A 19407-nucleotide genomic window follows, 5' to 3' on the forward strand; every position below is an offset into this window, starting at 1 on the left:
CCGGCCCCATGGACGCCGCCCCGCGCGCCCCGCCCGCCCGGGCGCGCCGTTACCCGGCCCGAGGCCTCCGTCTCCGCACCTCACGCCTCCTGCGGCAGCGGCGGCACCGCGGCTCCCCTCACTCGGGCTGCTGCGCCGCCGTGGCCGCCAACAACGCCGCCTCCCATTGGCCGAGCTCCGCCCGTGCCCTCCCCCGGTGGCGCCCTGGCTCCGCCTCCGTCCAGCAAAAGGGGCTGCGATTGGGCGGGCGGCGCGCGTCAGGGGTGCGGACCGCGGCCAATCAGGGGGCCGCAGGGAGGGAGCCGCGAGGAGCTGCGCTCGCAGCGCGCGCCCCGTATGCAAACGAGGGCGTGGGGCAGCCGCGCGCGTCCCGCCGCTGCTTTATGGAGACCCACGTGGGGCGCCCGGCGGGGCCGAGTCCCTGGGCCTGGGCGCCACTGGGCCTCGGGTCGCCGGCTGTGGGTCGCCCTCGGCCCCGCCACTTGGCCCTCCTGCCACCTCCTCGTCGCCTCCTCTGACCCGGCCCTCCTGCCCCGGGGCCCCGCCGGCCGCCCAGAGCGAATCCCCCTCCCCTGCCGTCCCCCTCCGCCAGCCCCTCCTCGTGCCTTCAGGGTTTCGCTCGTCGGATCCTGTCCTTCCAGCCCTCCCGCTCCCCGTGCTGGGAGCCGAGCTCCTCTCCGTTTCTCTCCCGTTCGTCCGTTAGGCCCCAGGTTGGGGTCGCTTCCTTCTTGCGCCCTAGGTGGGACGGGGCCCCGCCCACTCCGCAACAGTGGGGACCCCGGGCCCCTCTGTGCGCTCAGCGCCCGGGGCGGACCACAAGGGTCGCCCGGCCCTCGGGTGGGGCCCTGACGGGGCCTGGGAGGTGTGTGTGTGTGCTGTGTTGTGTGTCCTGGGCAGGTGACCCTGCCTCCCCAGCCCTGTCCAGCCCCCTCAGGGGGCCTTCCAGCTCGCCCCCGGGGTGGGGAGTGGAGGTTGGGGTTTTGCCAGGAGACCCAACCGGCTCCAGCCTGCCTGCATCACACCAGCAGTAGAAAAGCATTGAGCTAAAAGCAACTTGGGCAAGATGATAATATGGTCGGAAAATCATACTTTTATGTCCCCACTTCTTGAGGTTGGTTAATTTCCTGCTCTACAGTGAAGGTTGTGGGTCTTTATTTTTGTCCATTGTTTCCGGAAATTTTGTCTTTCTTTGGGTGGGCTCCTTTCGCAACAACTTCTAATTCATTTTTTTTGACAAATGATTCCTGTTCTGTGCTGTTTATAACCATATTTTGGCAACATCTACAGGCTCATGGTTGGGGATTGTTAAAGACATCACAGTAGGGTGAAATCTCCGGGGATGAGTGTCTGCCCAGGCCTGACTCCCATGGGGGAGCTCAGCATTGCCCCCCTCTGAGGGGGTGGGGACCTCCATTCCTGTTTGCCTTCTTTGGATTTTCTGATTTTTCTGTAGTGATCATGCTTTTCTTTTGGGGAGGGGGCAGAGAATACAAGCAACAAGAAAACTACAAAAGAAAAGAATCCAAGCATTTACAGGTCTGAGGGTCTCTCCTCCTATTTAATAAAGACTCAAATCCTTCTGAAGCCGTACCTGGAAGTCAGGTAGCGGGCGATGCCTGGAGAACCCTTGGGTGGCACCCAGGCGGCTGAAGCCCCCTGAGGTTACCATGAGGTAAGCCAGGCCAGGTGGGCAGCCTCTCCCCAGGGTCACTCAAGCCATTGGTGGGAAGGTGGGTATTGGGATGGAATTGTGTCCTCCCAAAGACATGTTCAAGTACCAACCTCGGACCTGGTCATGTGAACTCGTTTGTAAACAGGCTCTTTGAAGATGTGATTAGTTTAGATGAGGCCAGTCTGGATTAGGGCGGCCAGATCCACAATCCACCGTGACTAGTGTCCTTAAAAGTAATTTGAACAGACACAGACGACTGATGCAGAGACAGAGGGAGAGATGGCGTGTGACAGAGACAGACGGTCACTTACACTATGGATGGCCCACAGGCCCCCGCCAGAATCCTGCAGACTTCAGAGGGACGTGGCCCTGCTGACACCTTGGTTTTGGACTTTGGATCTCCAGAACCGTGAGAGAACACATTTCTACGGGTTAAAGCCAATTGGTCGATGGCACTTTGTTGCTGCAGCCCGTGGATGACACCCACCAGAGCTTTCCCCAGGTGACGTGGAGCGTGCCGAGGCAGCCCTGGGCTTTGCAGCAGGGGACAGGGATAAAAGGGCAGGGAAAGGGCAGGGGTTCCGGGATCAGAACCCTGGGGCCAAACCCCTGCTCTCCCTCATTCTAGCGGAATGAGCCAGCACAAGGCTAGGCGAGGGGACCGCCTGATGCTGGGGTTGGCCCTGCGTGGGGAAGGATGGGGACCGCCAGGCCTTGGAACCCCTGGCTTGGTGTCAGCTCCCCCAAGGCTCTACTTACAAGTCAGTGTGTTGAGAATGAACGGCCTTCCGGCACAGGCCCGGGCAGCCCATGTCAAGACCACTGGGGCCTGCAGCCTGCTTCCGGGTCTGCCTGTGGCTGGACACCACCTGGAGAAGCCTTCGGGCCCAGGCTGGGGGTCAGGAACTCAGCTGTGCACACCTGCAGCTGTCCACACACACAGACATACGTGAACACGTATACACATGTGCACGCATACATCCAGGCTAGTCCCTTGTGGGTTCTTGTTTTTTTTTTTTTTTTTAATTCATTTTGAACAAATTTCAAATTTACAGGAAAGTTGCAAGCAATAAAGAAAATAATACAGAATTCAAACATACTGCCTACCCAAACGCCAACTTTGAGCATTTTGTCACATTTGTTATGTCATCCTACTGACTTGTCTAGGTGGTGGTTTGGAGCTGGATATACCCTGAAAAACATGTTTTTAAACTTAATCCTTTCCTGTGGGTGTGAACCCATTGTAAGTAGGACCTTTTGATGAGGTCGCCCCTGTTAAGGTGTGGCCCACCTCAGTCAGGATGGGTTTAATCCGATTACTGGAGTCTTTTATAAGTAAAATGAGATTCAGATAGAGAGAGAGAAAGCAGCAGCAAGCAGGAAGCTGAAGGTCAGTGGAGCCCAGAATAGAAGGGAGAGGCTGCCATGCCTGCAGCCACGTGACAAGCTGAGGAGCAGGGGTCGCCCCAGCCAGCCCCTGAACCCCAGTCTTCGCGGAGAAAGTATCGCCTTGATTTGAACTTCTCCTAGCCTCCCAACTGCAAGCTAATAAATTCCTGTTGTTTGATCCAACCCATTGCCTGGCATTTGCTTGAGCAGCCAAGAAAACAAAAACAGTCTATCTGTCCATCCATGCATCCATCCGTCTATCTATTTTCTAAACACTTGAGAGTAGATTGTAGGCATCATGCTCCTTTACCTTTTAATACTCTTATGTACCTTTCCTACAAAACAAGGGTATTCGCTTATGTGACAACCTTAAGTATAATTATCACATTCAAGAAATTGAACAGATATAAAGCTTACAATCTGTATTCCAATTTTTCATGTGTGCCAATAATATCCTTTCAGGCCTTTTTTCCTCTGTTAGTAGATGCATCCAGGATCATGTCCTGAGTTTAATTGCCTTCCTCTGTAGTCTCTCTCTTTTTAAAATTATGGTTAACATCTTACAGCATAAACTTTCCCATCTCAGCCGCTCCCAAGAACACCATCCGGTGGGATTAGTTACATTCCCAGTGTCGGGCTACCCTCTCCTCCGTCTGCTTCCAGAACTTTCTCATCACCCCAGAGACCCTGCCCTCTTGAGGCCCTGTTCCTTTGGGCTTGGAGGAGGGTCCCCTGGACCTGAGAGCAAACTTCTTGGGGGTGTCAGTGATGCCAAAGCCCTCTGACCACATCCTCCTTTGCCGGCTCCCTCCTGCCACTTGGGCCCAGCTGGATGGTCACCTCTGTGGGGACTTCTTCGCCCCCTCCTGGCCGCTGCCCCATCCCTGCCTATCCCCAGCCTTGACAGCTGTGCGTGCCTCTCCCCACCTGCTCCCTTACCTGCCCCCACCATCAGCAAGTCTTGGGGTGGGGGGGGGGGTTGGGGCAGATTCCTGAGAACCGGGGCAGTGGCCAGCAGGGCAGGGGTAGGCGTGTGCTGTGGGCAGAGGGCACAGAGGTACAGAAGCTGGGCGGCGAGTGCCACAGAGCCTTCTGGGCCCTACGGATAGCCAGGGTGTCTCATGTCCCTGAAGGGAGCCCTTTGGGGAACCCTGCTGGGAGGCGAGCCAAAGCAGGGGCCACAGGGCAGGAATTTGCCTGACGGAGGTTCCTGGGGGCCAAGGGGGCTGGGGGGCAGGCCAAGCCTCGGTATCCTCATTTGTCCTGGGAGCGACGGGCTCGGGGACGCCAAGGACCCCACCCTGAGTCCTTTGCCCACATACGGCGTTTTCACAGTGAGCTACAGCAGAAAGGGGAACGAGACGCCCACGCGGTGGGTCTCGAGCAGAATGTCCTATTCATATTGTGAGAATTAGATTAAGTTTAGCTTTCACACAGGGTAGGGGCAGCTCAGGGGAATGGCAGAGGGACAAGAAGCCAGGCTATAATCTGTGGCTGGTCCTCCTGTTTATCCGCCCACTGTCCTTGCAAGGTGGGGGGGGGGGTAGAGGTTACTAAAATAGCTTCATAAGTTGTTACCAAACTAGCTCAGACTGGCTCTGCAGTTAAAGAACAAAGGAAAGAGGGATGGAGACTTGTTTCAAATGTTTCAAGTTTGCACAGGAGACTTTTTTTCAAATGTTTCCAATTTCATGGGGCTGAATGTTTCAAATTTGCTGGGCTAGTTAGGCTTGTGGAATAGAATGTAACCTCTGGAGCATCCAGCCACTGGAGAAACAGGGGAGGGACTTGCGGTTAGGCTTAGGGAATAAATACTGCTGGGTCTATTGTTCTGTGCGCCAAGCCTCCCATTTTGGTTGGGCACCTGTTCTTGCAAGATCGTGAATAAATTCTTTTCTTCTCCACAATCGGGTGAGCGTTTATTCCTTTTAGGAATAGTGCTTGTTTCTCACAATTTCTTGGGGGCTCCTCTGGGATCCGAAGGATCGAGGAGGACCCCCGGGATGGAAGAAGGGAAGGCGTGCCCTGCCGTTTGAGCGGTCTCGGACTCCGTCGTTGGGAGCCCACCTCTGACTGCTGGTGAGACCCGCGATCAGATGCTTAGGTCTGCCAATTGTGGACAAGAAAAGGGAAAAGAAAAACGTGCCTCGCAGCCACCAGGTAACTCTGTTTACAGACCAAGGTAAGAAAAAAGGACTATTAAGTATTACCTTGGTGGTGGGGACATTCTGTTGAGTCTGAGGCTGAGCCTAAGGGAAAGACACCCAGACAAGACTCAGAATGGGGAGAGGCAGTCAACCAGCTGGGGATAAAGGGAAGGGGGTAGCTGTAGGGTCCTCCGGGAACATTCCTCTGGATAGTCCATTGGGGAGGATGTTGAAACATTGGGCTGAAAGTGATCGGACCAAGGGAAAGGATAAAAAGAAATATTATAATGTTTAGACAAGAGAAAGCATTTTGCCGCCCGATATATTCTGGCCAAAATACGGGGCAGATGAGGAATGGCTTTGTGCCAACATCATGCGTTACGTTAATAAAAAGAAACCTTTTTCCAAGGAGGAATCTGACTATGCCATGTGCTGGCTGCAGTGAAAAGAGACCAGTTTTTATCCCATGAAAGTTAAGAACCCAGATTCAGAGACTGAATCTTTAGAAACTAAAACTGGGATCATTTGTTAAGCTTTCCCCCACCTTATGCTTCCCCTCCCCCACTGGATTCAATGAAACCAAACCCCGCCCCTGGGGAATGGGAGGGGCAGTTGGAGAGCCAATCAGTGCCGACTGCTCCACCAGTTACGACCCACCCACAGTTAAGAAAAGAACTGGAACAATGTAATAAAAATATCCAGAGGTTTCCGTTTCCGGAGGCTTCTGAGGAGAGGAGGGTGAGAGTATATAAACCTGCTGAGTCTCCTCTTGGGTTCGTGGTCGCTGGAGCTCACGCCTGGGACAATGGTGTGCATTCCTTGTATCGTCATTCCAGTTCTGCTCTGGATCTACAAAAGATTCCTGGAGCCATATGTATACCCTCTGATTTCCCCTTTTGTTAGTCGTATATGGCCTAAAAAAGCTATACAAGAATCCAATGATAAAAATAAAGGCAAAGTAGACTATAAGGGTACAGACATAAATGGATTACCAACAAAAGAACCAACAGAAACCTTTGATAAAAAGAAGGACTAACACGTTTTCTCAAAGGATTTTGTTGTTTTAAAATGGACTTGATAATTGTAATTGTCTTCCTTGTAATTGTCTCTCACTTTTTTCTCTCAGACCAGAATTCAGGATAGATAGTGTAGATATTTAACTGATGCTAATCAGGAAATAACATGGTATGTATTTTTCAGATGTATTTAATTATATTTAATGACCTCATTCCTGCCTTTTTCATTGAAGTAACTTTCGTTTCTATTATTGCGGTTTTCATAATATGAATAAATGGAAGGTTTGTGCCAGTAGACATCTTTATTACTAAATCAGTACTTAGAGATCCTTGGGCTCTTGCATTCATTCACATGAAAATGACTGCTGTTTGCTCTACTTTGGACTCTTCTAATTCAAATGAAGTACGTTTTTACTGTGCAACAGTGAAGTGAAATGAAAGATAGAGTTTTGGGAGATGATAATGAAGAAAAAATTACTTTCCAACACAGTGGAGCAGTTTATCTATGAGAGTAATAATTACCGTTTCTAACTCTGAGAAAGATAGAAGAGCCAGGGATTATAGAATAAACTTCTTTGAGGAATAAAACATCTTTTACATAAATGTTCAATGTATATTATAAAATTCTACTCTGTTGCATTCCTTCTACTCTCATAAACATATTAAATAATCCTTTAAAAAAAAAAAAAAAAAACCCGCTGAGTGTCTGTACCCTCTCAGAGAAGTGCCTATTGGACCAGGAGAAATTGGTTATGTAAATGTCCCATTGACAAGTATGAAGTAAGGAACTTGAAGAGGGAAATGAAATCATTAATGGAGGACTCAGTGGGGCTAGCCGGACAATTAGATCAATTCTTAGGCCCCAGTTTGTACACCTCATCTGAACTTACGTCCATACTAAACATCCTCTTTACGGGAGAGGGAAGGGGAATGGTGAGGCGGGCGGCTGTGAGAGGATGGGGGAGGCAGCACCCGCCCGGACAAGGGGTGAGGGCTGCAGAGCAGAAGTTCCCCAGTGTGGCAACTTGGGGGAATAATGACCAGGGGCTAGAACACACATGGAAGATCTTAGAGAACTAGCTATACTGGGAATAAAATTGGCTGTACCCAAATCCCAGAACCTAAGTAAGGTCTTTGAGGTAAATCAGGAAAAAGATGAGACCCCCTCAGCCTACCTACAAAGGTTGAGGGACCAGGTGAGGAAATAGTCAGGAATGAATCCCAATAATCCTGTGGCCCGGGGAATGCTAAAGGTCAGCTATGTAAAGGGATCTTGGCCTGATATTCAGAAAAAGATCCAGAAAATGGCTGGCTGGCTGGATAAGCCATTGGAGGAGTTATTGAGAGAGTCTCAGAAAGTGTTTGTGAGAAGAGAGGAGAAAAGCAGAAGCAGAAAGCCAGGGTCACGATGAGCAAGGTGGACCTCAAGGTCAAGGAGAGATCAGGGACGAGGCAGGGAGGAGACAGAGGCAAGAGAGAGAAGCAGTAGGGGCCAGTTAGAAAGAAAGAGGAGGGATTGGTCTGGAGGGAATTCAGGCCGTGGTTAACTTGCCTCTTCCCCCGACAAAAAGGGAACTAAGGAAATTTCTGGGTTTGGTGGAGTGTCATATATGTTCAGATTTAAGGATTCTGTGGCATGGGGTTTGTGTGATTCTCTATCAGTATACTTAAGTGATATGGGCCTGGACAGGTATTGGTGGATACATTTGCATATTTTAGTGTATGATTTCTGGGAGTTGAAGACTCATGTATCTAATGGAAGTTTGGGTTGTGTGTTTACACAGGGATGTGGGATAATTATATTTGTATGTAATAAAAGCATGTGATAAGATTATGTAGGAGTCTTTAAAGCTGTGGGAGTTTGTCAGTGTATGGTTTGAGACTTGGCAGAGATTTCCTGTGTACTCATCTATGGTAGACTGGAGATATTTCTTTGTGTCTTTGTAGCATATACTAGTTTGTGTGTACTCTAAAGCTGGGCAATTGTGTGCAGGTTCACAATAGCATGGAGAATGAGACAACTCTTTACTTGAAACTGTAAAAGAAACTGTCTGTACATGCTTGCAAATGGGCATAATGTGTGGTTTTGTACGGTTATGGGTGTGTATATATGAATTTTACTGTGTGCAGCATTTTCCCTTAGTTAGGTAGAAGTGGTTTGAGTATGTGTAAGTTGTATGTGTCTGTCTGTTCCAAATACATAAGGGCCTGTGTGTTCTTGTGATTTGTAGTATAGTTTTGCTGATATATTTTGGGCAAAAGCAAAAGGTTCATAATCAGAGTGCAAGTGGGTTGTATGCACATGTTTCTGTAAAAGGGTTTGAGGTTCACTGAAGCTGCATCAAACGAACTTGGGACAGTGAGTGGTGCATGTCTCTTCCCAGCTCTGCGTTTGGTGATGCCGGGTTGCTAGCTTGAAATTGGCTCTGGTGGGAATAGAGGCACCACTTATATTGTCAAATGCCACACACCAAGGCTTGTCCTCCCCCTGAAGAGTGGGTTATTACTCATCTGGCAGCAAACCTTGTGGTGTGTTCAAGGTGTACATATATGTGAATCAACTATATTCAGGCATCACTGAACTGGGTGTATTGACTGGATTTTCAATGAGTATTTGGGAATGGGGAGCCTTTTTGTTCATTAATCCTGGGTTATTCTTAATTATTGTTGTCCTTTACTCTAATTGCTCCATTCTTCTTACCAGTAAATAGCCTTAAATGTTGGTAAATTCTTGCTGTGCTTCATGCAAATGAGTTCAGGGGTGTCTGTACCTGAGGGAGGTGTTAGCAGTTTTACACCAAGGGAGTCATTGGGGAGTACAGACCATGTGTCATCTGGCTGTTAAGCATTTTGGACGTGTGGGCCTTTATACTGTAGCTAAACAAATATGTAAACAATGCATAATTTGCCAAAGGATTAATAAGAAAGTCCTCAGGAAACAAGTACAGGGGGGAAAGGAACCAGGCATCAGGCCATTTCAGAGTTTTCAAGTTGATTACACTGAGATGCCCCCAGTGGGGTGGCTAAAACTAGAGATCTCCCTTCCTTAGATTCAAAGAACTTCTTCCTTAAAAATTATGTACTGGCTTTGTCTCCTACTGTCATCCCTCAGGCACCCTGGTTTGCCGGCCCAGACTCTGCCCCTTTAATTTGCTGTCCACCAACACCAACCTGGCAGCTGGGTCCTCATCAAGTCGTGGAAGGAGTCCAGACTTCAACCAGCCTGAGAGGAACCTTATCAAGTTTTGTTAACAACTGAAACAGCAGTCCAGATGGCAGAGAAAGACTAGACTCACTACACTCGAGTAAAGGGACCAGTATCTGAACCAGATGATAAGTACCCAGCAACTCCGCCCAAATCTGGGAAAATAACTCCAACCTCAGATCCCTTAAGGGTCACTCTAAAAAGACAATAGCTGGGAGGGAATATTGGAAAAGGTGAGGGGGGGGGGCTCAGGTCAAACCCTGTGTCTCTATACCACTTGGTCAGGTGCTTTAGAAAACTGAAGAATGGGGAGCTTAAAGCTCAGACTAGGAATGGGGATAATTATGCTAGCAATAATGTTCCCAGTTTGGAAGGCAATGAGTCTTGCCAAACTAGTAAGAAATATAACTGAAAGCTTAGAGTTTCAAACAGTGCAGTTTGACGCACGTCAGGTAGTGGACTGTGGGAGCTTGGAGTACCAGCGGTGGCTGAGTGGGAAGGATAAATAGCTGTGCCCAGAGCCAGTAAGGAATGTTTTCAGCTGAGTCTCCCCTGGCCTTTCTTGGGCTGATGTGTGGTGGACTACCCAGTACAAGGGATGGACTGTAGATAGGAGTTGGATCTGCCCAACCCACTGGAAATTAAAGGATAAAATAACCTTTTATAAAGGTAACACCCCACCAAAATGCAGGAATCGTCAATGCAACCCCGTGGTAATAACTATTAAAGGAGCTGATAAACAACCCAGTACCAGTGGGGGAGTTCATGGGGTATATGGCATAGGGGTAGAGGTTACTGGTAGGGATCCTCTGGGGAGATTCCATCTATGAGTCCTTTCTCCTCTAGTAAACTTGTCATTAACAATGTTCTCTCCAGTTAGCTCTTCAGTAATACTTAAGGGGGCAAGGTAATTAGAATAATCAAAGCAGAAAACTTAAAGCAAACCACAGAAATAGAAACAGGGTACAAAGATGCAAGTGCCTGGGTAGAATGGGTTAAATGTAACTGCTAAGCTTGTGTAACAGGCCGACCCACTGCTCGGATCGTGCCCTTTCCCTCTGGTGTGGAAAAGCATGAGGAAGAGTTCAGGTGTGTGGTGCTTCTTTTCCGGAACACTACTCCTGGGAAAACTGCAGTACGTTGTCCTCCCTTTTTCCTCCAATCAGGAGTGAAAACACCAAGGCCAGGCTAGCTCCTCACCTTGGTCCAGGAAACCACTCTGCCTGTCTCTCTAGACGGGCAGAGGGGCTCCAGGATCTCGTGTACCCCAGTGTGGGATGTGACTGAGGACAGCACTGGCGGTTTCTCCAGTCTAACCACACCCCGAGCAGACCTTTGGTGGTGCTGCGGAAGGGGCATCCTCCGACCAGTGTTACCTGAAAAATGGAAGGGACCTGTGCTCTGGTCCACTTCGCCATCCCAGTCACCCTGGCGTTTGAGAAAGGGGAGGGCGTGAAAACCCAAGAGACAAGGGAGGAAAAAAGCTTACCTGGTCCTTTCAATGACCGAATCTATTTAGACGGTATAAGAGTTCCACGGAGAATCCCAAATAAGTTTAAGGCTAAAAATCAGGTAGCTGCAGGATTTGGGTCATTTTTTTCTGGTGGGTCATAATTAATAAGAATGTAGACTGGATTAATTACATATATTACAACCAACAAAAATTTATCAATTACACCAAGGATTAAGGGCATCACAAAGCAGCAAGATGCTGCTAGCCGAATGGCATGGAAAATAGAATAGCCTTAGACATGATGCTCGCTAAAAAAGGAGGTGTTTATGTAATGATTGGCGGTAGTTGTACATTTATCCCAAATAATATGGCACCTGATGGAACCATCACCAAAGCTTTGCAAGGTCTAACAGAGAACTCAGGTATTAATAACCCCCTTACTGGATACTTGGAAAGCTGGTTTCGAAAGTGGAAAGGGGTGACGTTGTCTGTCTTAACCTCTCTTATCATTGTAGTGGAAGTACTCACAACCAGTCAGGTGCTACAACATCCCATGTGTACAGGGATTGACTCAAAGATTTATTAAGACGGCCCTAATCAAACAAATGCCAGTTCAATACATGCAAAACAATTTGTACCCCCTCAAAGAGGAGGATCTTTATAATGAGGAATGTGAGAAAGGTCTTCAGAGGTTTAAGAGACTCAAATGTGAAAGCTAAAAAGAGTTTAAAAGAAAAAGGGGGGAGTTGTGAGAATTAGATTAAGTTTGGCTTTCACACAGAGTGGGGGCAGCTCAGGGAAATGGCAGAGGGACAAGAAGCCAAGCTATAATCCGTGGCTGGTCCTCCTGTTTATCTGCCCACTGTGCTTGCAAGGTGGGGGGGGGGGGTAGAGGTTCCTAAAATAGCTTCATAAGTTGTTACCAAACTAGCTCAGAGGGCTCTGCAGTTAAAGAACAAAGGAAAGAGGGGTAGAGAGTTGCTTCAAATGTTTGAAGTTTGTGCAGGAGACTTTTTTCAAATGCTTCCAATTTGGGCGGGCTGCACGTTTCAAATTTGCTGGGAGGCTTGTCAAATAGAATGTAACCTGTGGAGTATCCAGCCAATGGAGAAACAGGGGAGGGACTTGCGGTTAGGTGTAGGGAATAAATACTGCTGGGTCTATTGTTCTGGGCACCAACCTCCCACATCTTGGTTGGGCGCCCGTTCTTGCAAGACCGTGAATAAATTCTTTTCTTCTCCACAATTGGGTGAGCGTTTATTCCTTTTAGGAATAGTGCTTGTTTCTCACAATGTCTTCTCTGAAATTGGGGGACATGCCTCACCTGCCTGCACTGAGACGTACTTTCTGTCCTCCACAACAGCTCCGAGTGGATTTATTTAAATGAAGCCTTAAGATGTAGCAAATACATTTTTCTGTTGACACAAATAAAGTTATGAGAATGGACAGTGACCCCAAAGAATTGAAAACAGGTGTTCAAACACACGCACAGCCCAGCAGCACTGCCACCCGGGCCCAAAGGTGGAGGCAGCCCCAGTGTCCACTGACAGATGGACGAACAGAATGGGGTCCATCGACCAGGGGGACATTGTGCAGCCGTGAATGAATGACATTCTGACGCAACATGGATGAGCCTTGAAAACATGATCCTGAGTGAAAGAAACCAAATGCAAAAGGACAAATATTGTAGGATTCCAGGTATATAAAATGTCCAGAATTGGTAAATCTGCAAAGACAGAAGGCAGATTGGTGTTTTCCAGGGGCTGGGCGGACGGAGGGATGTGGAGCACGTACTCAGTGGGTTTGGGGTTTCCTTTAGGGGTGATGAAAATGTTTTGGAACTGCCCAGAGGTGGTGGTTGCACAACACTGTGAATGTACTAAATTGCTCAGTTTAAAATGGTTCATTTTATGTATTTGAATTTCACCTCCATTAATTCTTAAAAAGAAGACTGGACTCTGTTCTGGAAAGCCTGGACTGTCCTCGTGCCAGCTGCCCGTGCTCGTGGGAAGTGGCCCCTGCAGGCAGGTGGTCTCTCTGCCTCCCAGCAGGGCAAGCGGCCTGGGCGGCCTTGAGTTTCGGGGGACTTGGTGCTGAGCGCCCCACCCCGGGCCAGCCCCTTGATCTGTGCCCCCCTCGCAGGCCCTGGTGCCATCCTGGGTCCTGAGCTGGGCGCCCACCCCCAGGTTGCCCCTCCGGCCATCCTGGGGCAGCGTTCCCTATGTCCCCACATCTGCAGCTTGCGCCTCGTTTCCCAGGCCTGGGGGATGCACCCAGGGGGTTCCCGAAGGCTCTGGGGGTGGCTTCTGCTTCACCCTTGACACCCAGATAGAACGGGCCATGCCCACATCCCAGAGATGCTCCAGACCCTGGACTCTGAAAGGCCTGTTCACCTCTGTCCCCAGAGACACCCAAGCTTTTGTGATGCCAAAGCCCTGAATTTTTGGTGTCTCTTAGTTGCTTTTCTGATTATCCCACGGATGGGGGAAGCACTAGAAAACCGATCTCTGTTCAGCCAGGTCCATTTTTAACCAGGAGGGTCCGGCTCCTTCCGAGCTGAGCTGCCCATGTGCCCTGGCTCATGGCCAGTCCTCCCCCACCCCCAGGGACCCCCGTGCCCACTGCCCAGGTCTCCGTACCACCCAGCAGGGGGCCGTGAGTGCCATGCTGCTGCTCAACAGCTTCTGTGGCTCCCTACTGCTCTCCCCATCAGCCAGAGACCAGGCTGGCATCGGATTGTTTAAAAGGTCCTGGATGACTTGAGGTGCAGAAGAGCTAGGTCGGAGCTCCCTGGTGCGGCCCCCAAGGCTCCTGGCTGCCTGGCGGGCTCTAGCTCCCAGGCGTCCTGGTGTGGCCCTTAAGCCAAGCACCCCGCTCACTGTCTCGGGTCTCGGGCACACGCTGTCCCAGCCTCTCTGGGCAGATCCTCCCGGTGCTCCTCCCCTGGGCTCAGGCAGGTGGCCCCTGGAAGGCCTGCCCTGCCCGAGCTTTCTGCCCCTGGGCCGGCCCCAATCCTGCCCGCTGCCCCCCCGGCCTGAGCCCCCAAGGACAGACACAGTGCCTCATCCCTTTGCACCACAAGGCCCTAGGGGCTGTGCGGTGTTACGAGGCTTTACCAAGTGACGGAAATGCCCCGGCACCCCCACCCTCTGGAGCAGGAAATGGGGACACAGGCAGCTGGCCAACTCCCCAGGCCCCACAGCTGGAAATGGCCAGACTAAAACCAGCGGGCCGGGGTGGGGCCTCGCTGTGCTGCTCGCTGGGTGCCCCTGCAGCGGGCAGAGGGAGCACCAGCCCCGGGAGCACCCAGCCTGTCTTCTGTTTGGGCCGCGGTGAAAGGTGATGGTGCACCAAGAAAATGCAGCACCACGAGGACGTATGAGGGAGGAATGTTCCTCTAGCATTGTGACATCAGAAACCAGCCACGGATGCTCAAGGCAGAAGAGGGGCACACAGCTGTGAACCTCACACTCTCTGAGGGAAGGGTCTGGAAGGCCCCCTGGACCCTTACGGGGGTTTTCTTATGGGGACTTTGCATCTCTATTTATATTGGTAATTTTCATTATTATTTTATTTTTTTAAAATGAGTATGTGATGTCTTTATAACAAACACACCCAAGACTGGAGGGAAAACAGGAAGGCATAAATCTGGTTTTTAAAGCAGGAGCTTCCGGACCCACAGAAGAAAGTTCCGCCAGGCGAATCAGTACTGTGCAAGGTGAAACGTGACCCCATCGGGTTCCAGAAGGGCTGGCTGTGGCTTGTGGGTGCGCAGAGGCCAGTTCTCAACCCCCACTGCCCAGGGGGCCCTTCTGGAGGGCACAGCCAGCCCATTTGCCGTCTGGGGAGAATGAACCTGCCTGGGACACTTCTGCCGTGGGGGTTCAGGCTGCCTGAGGGGGGCCCAAGATTCCGCCTGGGAGGATCTGAGAAAATGGGGAGCAGGGAAGAAAGACGAGGCACTCAGCGGAGGGAGGCTGTGGGGCAGGAACTGGCCTGAGTCACCCGACAGTGGTCTGAATGGGGTGGGCAGGGGCAGCGTGCTGTTCACTGAGGGACCCCTGCAGCTGGCAAAAAAAGGCCCTTCCAGGCCCTTCCAGGCTCTGGGACCTTCTGAGTGTCCATCGTTGTGCAGTGATAGCATTTGCACACACGTCGTTTCAGATTTGCACTGCCGAGTCTTTGGGTTAGTTTCCTAATAACAGGACCACCAGGACAAAGGATCAACATGTCTCCGGTTAGATCCTGCCCAGCTGCCCGTGCCGGCGTGTGGTGCTTCCCGTTTCCTAACCCAAGCACCAGCAGCTTTCTCTTTAGTCCTGACGGATTCCTACCTGGTGCTAAGCTTTTGCAGGTGTGAAGCAGGTAGCTACTTGCACCAACACCCTCCTCAGTGCTAAGGGATGGCCAAGAGGCGAGCGACCCCAGCTCTGGGCACTGGTGAGGCCACACGGTGGCTATGCCAAGGACCCCCGTTGCACGCTGGACCTGGGATTCACTGGCGCTGAAGGCAGCCCCAGGCAGCTTGCCAGGGCCTGTCCCGCTGAGCCATCTCTTTTGGCCGGATGTTGAGCTGCTTTTGGAGAATCTGCGGTTTGTTTATTCATTAGAGCCTGAGAGGCAGAGCGGGCAGCCTTTGGGGGCGTCAGCAGGTTCTGTGAGCTCGAGCCTGTCTTTCACCTACTTGAACACCTTCCAGTGTGCCCGAGCACCGGAGATTACATGCCAGCCGTCAGCACGGGGAGCAACCCCTCGGCTCAGCGGCCCCAGGCGCCCGGATGACGGCTGCTGACTGGGCAGCAGCTCCCGGGTGGGCGCAGGGCTGACGGCAGAGGGAGGGCAGGGGTCTCGCAGCTCGGGTGCATTTATTATCAGTGTCTCAAAGCTGATGAGGACGTGAAGGTACATGAACAGAATTCTTAATTTAGGACAGGCAGACAACTGTAAACACGATACACGCAGCACATCTGTCGTCTTCTCCCTTCACTCCGGGCTGCCGTTCTGAACCATCTGCAGATACTCCTTGTGGAGCTTTTCCTGCGCTTCAAAGAGCTTCTTGAGCTTCTTGGCTTGTCCCTTGCTGAGCTCTTTGCCTTCGGTGTCGTGTGTGGGCAGACCCTGCAAGGACAAGGGCAGAGCGGCCGTCAGCCCCTGCACGCGGCTGCGCGCACCTTTCCTACTGCTCGGTCTCGAAGGCCGGCCCTGCTGGCCGCGGTGTGCGGGAAACCGAGGGAGAGAAGCAGCTGGAGTCAGGAGCACCCTGCCCGTAGGGTGCAGGGCCCCCCAGGAGCCCCAGCTCCGTCCTGACAGGAGCCTGGGGGGATGGTGTGAGGGTCTGGAGGTTCCCCCTTAGGCCTGAGATGGGACGGCGGGAAGGCAGGAACGCAGGCCCCAGGGGCAGCCGCCAGGCCTGTGCTGACGTGGCCCTTCTGTCCAGCTTGTGGGGGTCCCTGGTGACACTGCCTCAGGAGGGTCCACTCCCAGTCACGAAAGCCGGCCCCAGCCATGAGCCCCGGCGGCTGCAGTGAGCTCGGCCCCAGCAAGGAGGTGGGAGGTGCCCCCCCGAGCTGGCCTGGACACGGGGGCAGGCACAGCTGCTGACCAACTCCCGGGCAGGCCTCGGCCCTCCTGGACAGGCAACAAGGGTGCATCCTTGGATGCTCTGACCCTAAAACAAGGCATCAGGGGTTCCCTTTTCCCTTAAAAACTCTCCCCAAAGAGAAACCCCCCTAGCTCAAGGCTGATACTTGTGAGCATCCAATTTAACACAACCCGACACCGTTCCAACAAGAAGGAAATGAGCCCTTACGTTCTCATCAAACTTGGAGTATTTGTCACTTTCAGACAAGAACATTTCACTGGGTGGAGTCTTCATCTTCGCCAGCTTCGCTGCCTGGGACACACAACACACACGGGGCTGTGACGCGCAGCTGGTGGGGGTCCCCGCTACCGCCCAACGCCCCTGCTCGCACCTCCCCCACAAAGTGCTTCCAGACCCTCAAACTCAGAGCCCCATCAGGGCAGGGGAACTTAGAGGGGAGGACATTAGAGCAACAACCACTACACGTGCCCCCCGAAGGCCGCAGGGGGCCGCAGGGGGCCACAGGGGGCAGAGGTGCTTGCGGGAGGGTGCCAGGGCCACGGTGCAGCCCCCTGCCCCAGGCATGCAGGTGCTACCTCTTGTTCCTGCTTCCTCCTGGTGGCCTCCTCTTTCTTCCTCCTCCGCTCCTCCTCCACCTGGGAAGGCAGCACATGGGCGGGTGAGCAGGCCCGAAGGCCAGAGGAACGTGGGCTGGGGCACGGCACCCGAAGGAGCTGCGTGGGACCAGCCCCTACTCTCCCCCTGTGGCCTCAGGGCTGGAGCCTGAGCCGGCCGCCCAGGCAGAGACAGCCCCGGCAATCGGGAAACGCTGGCACGGGAGGCTCACCGAGCACACCAATGCCCCTTGCTCAGCCCCGGGCACCCCCAGGGATGCAGTGAACGCCTTTCTGGCCTGAGTGGCTCCAGCCCCAGCGTATGCAGTGGCAGACAGACCCACGAAACACACAGTAAGAGGTCACCCCTGACAGCTGCTCCAAGGAAGTGGCTGGTGACAAGCCAGGCCTGGGCCCAGGGCCTTGACAGCTGGGTGGCAGGCAGCAGTGCTGCGGGCTGTGACCTGAGCAGGTTGGGGGTGACGGGGCAAGGAGCAGAGGCCTGAGGCAGGAAGGGGAGGGAGGGCAGGGCCAGCGGGCGCCGGCCAGGTCAGGAGTGTGGTCTGATTCTGCAGGGGAAGGGACACGACCGGACAACTGGGATTGTAGGAGACGGAGCAGAACCCGGGAGCCCTGTGCCAGCTCCGTGGGCAGCACTGGCCTGGGGCAGTGAGGGGCGGTGGGAGTGAGCTCAGCCCGGTGCCTGCGGTGGAGCCACAGGGCCAGGTGCCGGGGAGGAGGGGACTGGGGGGCGACTAGAGGGGACAAGGGCTGCCAGAGGCCTTTAGCCTAAGCACAGGGCACACAGAAGTGCTATTCATGGACAAGGAGGCGGAATAGGTTTGGGGAGTTGAGAATCATGAGTTTCCTTCTGGACATGCTAAGTTTCAGAGGCTTAGGAGCCAAGTGGAGGTTTCCAGCAGGCAGCCAATCTCGGAGGCTGTGGCATAGCCTTCGAGGGAACTGGGGGTCATGGGCAGGCAGACCGATGGCGGGAGAGCAGCCAGGCAGCTGGATGAGGTTGCCTGGTGTGCTGGTCTGAATCTATTATATACCCCAGAAAAACCATGTTCTTTTAGTCCCACTCTTGTGGGGGCAGAGCTATTGTGGGTGGGGCCTTTCATTAGATTATTTCCCTGGAAGTGTGACCCCGCCCATTCATGGTAGGTCTTAATTAGTTTACTGGAGCCCTTAAGAGAGCTCAGGGAGAGAGAGCACAGAGCCGACACAGACCCAGATGCTTGGAGATGCTAAGCTAAGAGATGAAGCCCCAAGTTTGCTCCCTGGAGAAGCAAGGAGGATCCACAGGAGCCAAGATAAGCCAAGAGAGAAGCTTAGACAGAAACGTCCGGAGAAACAAGCAGAGAGCCGAGAGAAGCAAAGATATGTAATCCAGAGTTTGCCCCTGGGAGAAGCTAAGAGACACAGAAGCCCAGAGACATTTGGAGAGAGCGATTTAAAAACCAGAACCCGGGAGAGAAGGACCAGCAGACGTCATGATGTGCCTTCCCATGTGACAGAGGAACCTCAGATGTCATTGGGCTTTCCTCAGAGAAGGTATCTACCTCTTGATGCCTTAATTTGGACATTTCCATGGCCTTAGAACTGTAAGTCTGTGACTAACAAACTGCCATTGTAAATGCCAATCCATTTCTGGTAATTTGCACTTTGGCAGCTTCAGGAAACTGAAAGGGAAGGGGTGGGGCATATCCTATGTAGGGCCCGGGAGGGAGAGGAGAGAGAGCAAGGGGGGATGAGGTTGTGGGGGGAGCTAGACGGAGACCCACAGACCAGGGCCAGCAGCCCAGGGGCTCGGGAGAGGCAGAGTGACAGAGGCAGAGGACAATGACGGGGGGCAGGGACTGTGAGTTCTGCCATTGGCCCTTTTCTTTGTAAAGATGAGCATGTGTGCTTGCCGGAACATTCTAGGGAAGAGTGGGGCACTGCCAATGCACTAAGTGACCTACAAAGGGGCCGGCCTTGTGGAAACAGCAGGTCAGGCTGGCCCAGCACCCCCCCATACACACCCCCACTGTCACTGCAGTGGAACCTCATGGCACCCCTGCTGCTCCCCACCCCCCATGCCCCAGCACGATGTGGAGCAGCCTGCACCTCCACTGCGGGCGCCTGGCCCTGTACCGGAGGGAGCAGAGTAACCCCTATTCACATATGGCGTGCCTGACATCGGTGCCAGTCCATCGGGTGGCAGCCTGAAAGACCGAACCAGGGGACTCGACTCGGGCTCGCCCTCCCTGAGCTTGCCCTGGAGGCAGAAGCAGCCTGCAGATGCTAAAGCAGTGGATGAAACAATTAAGTTGAAGTGGCCCGGG

General features: G+C 52.6%; 3 protein-coding genes across 4 annotated transcripts in view; 1 reads left to right on the plus strand and 2 right to left on the minus strand.

Annotated features, from left to right (window-relative positions):
* Nucleotides 1-156, minus strand: part of NAP1L4 (nucleosome assembly protein 1 like 4) — a 46818-nt gene extending 46662 nt beyond the window's left edge. Inside the window, exon 1 of one of the 2 annotated variants that reach the window (XM_037838370.1) lies at nt 80-156. The gene's annotated coding sequence lies outside the window, so the exon portion shown is untranslated. Of the gene's footprint in view, nt 1-53 lie in introns of both variants that reach the window. The other variant, XM_037838369.1, reaches the window with a different exon arrangement.
* A 5819-nt stretch (nt 157-5975) lies between these two features.
* On the plus strand, nt 5976-6900 carry LOC119537848 (UPF0729 protein C18orf32 homolog). Its single transcript, XM_037840433.1, has one exon. The coding sequence runs from the start codon at nt 6014-6016 to the stop codon at nt 6242-6244; it is 231 nt and encodes a 76-aa protein (XP_037696361.1). The 5' UTR covers nt 5976-6013; the 3' UTR covers nt 6245-6900.
* A 7535-nt stretch (nt 6901-14435) lies between these two features.
* The window catches only part of CARS1 (cysteinyl-tRNA synthetase 1), a 57864-nt gene continuing 52892 nt past the window's right edge, over nt 14436-19407 (minus strand). Inside the window, exons 20-22 of the mRNA XM_037838424.1 lie at nt 17060-17119; nt 16692-16775; nt 14436-16000 (exon numbers count right to left, since the gene is read on the minus strand). Coding sequence (XP_037694352.1) covers nt 15866-16000; nt 16692-16775; nt 17060-17119 — 279 coding nt within the window. The 3' untranslated portion in view covers nt 14436-15865. The remainder of the gene's footprint in view (nt 16001-16691; nt 16776-17059; nt 17120-19407) is intronic.

This window comes from Choloepus didactylus, chromosome 6, assembly GCF_015220235.1.
Source record: "Choloepus didactylus isolate mChoDid1 chromosome 6, mChoDid1.pri, whole genome shotgun sequence".
In the NCBI taxonomy this organism is placed as follows: domain Eukaryota; kingdom Metazoa; phylum Chordata; class Mammalia; order Pilosa; family Megalonychidae; genus Choloepus; species Choloepus didactylus.

Bases quoted from the DNA above. Each gene is read 5' to 3' on its own strand.
- LOC119537848 (XM_037840433.1), top strand. From the start codon at position 6,014: ATGGTGTGCATTCCTTGTATCGTCATTCCAGTTCTGCTCTGGATCTAC.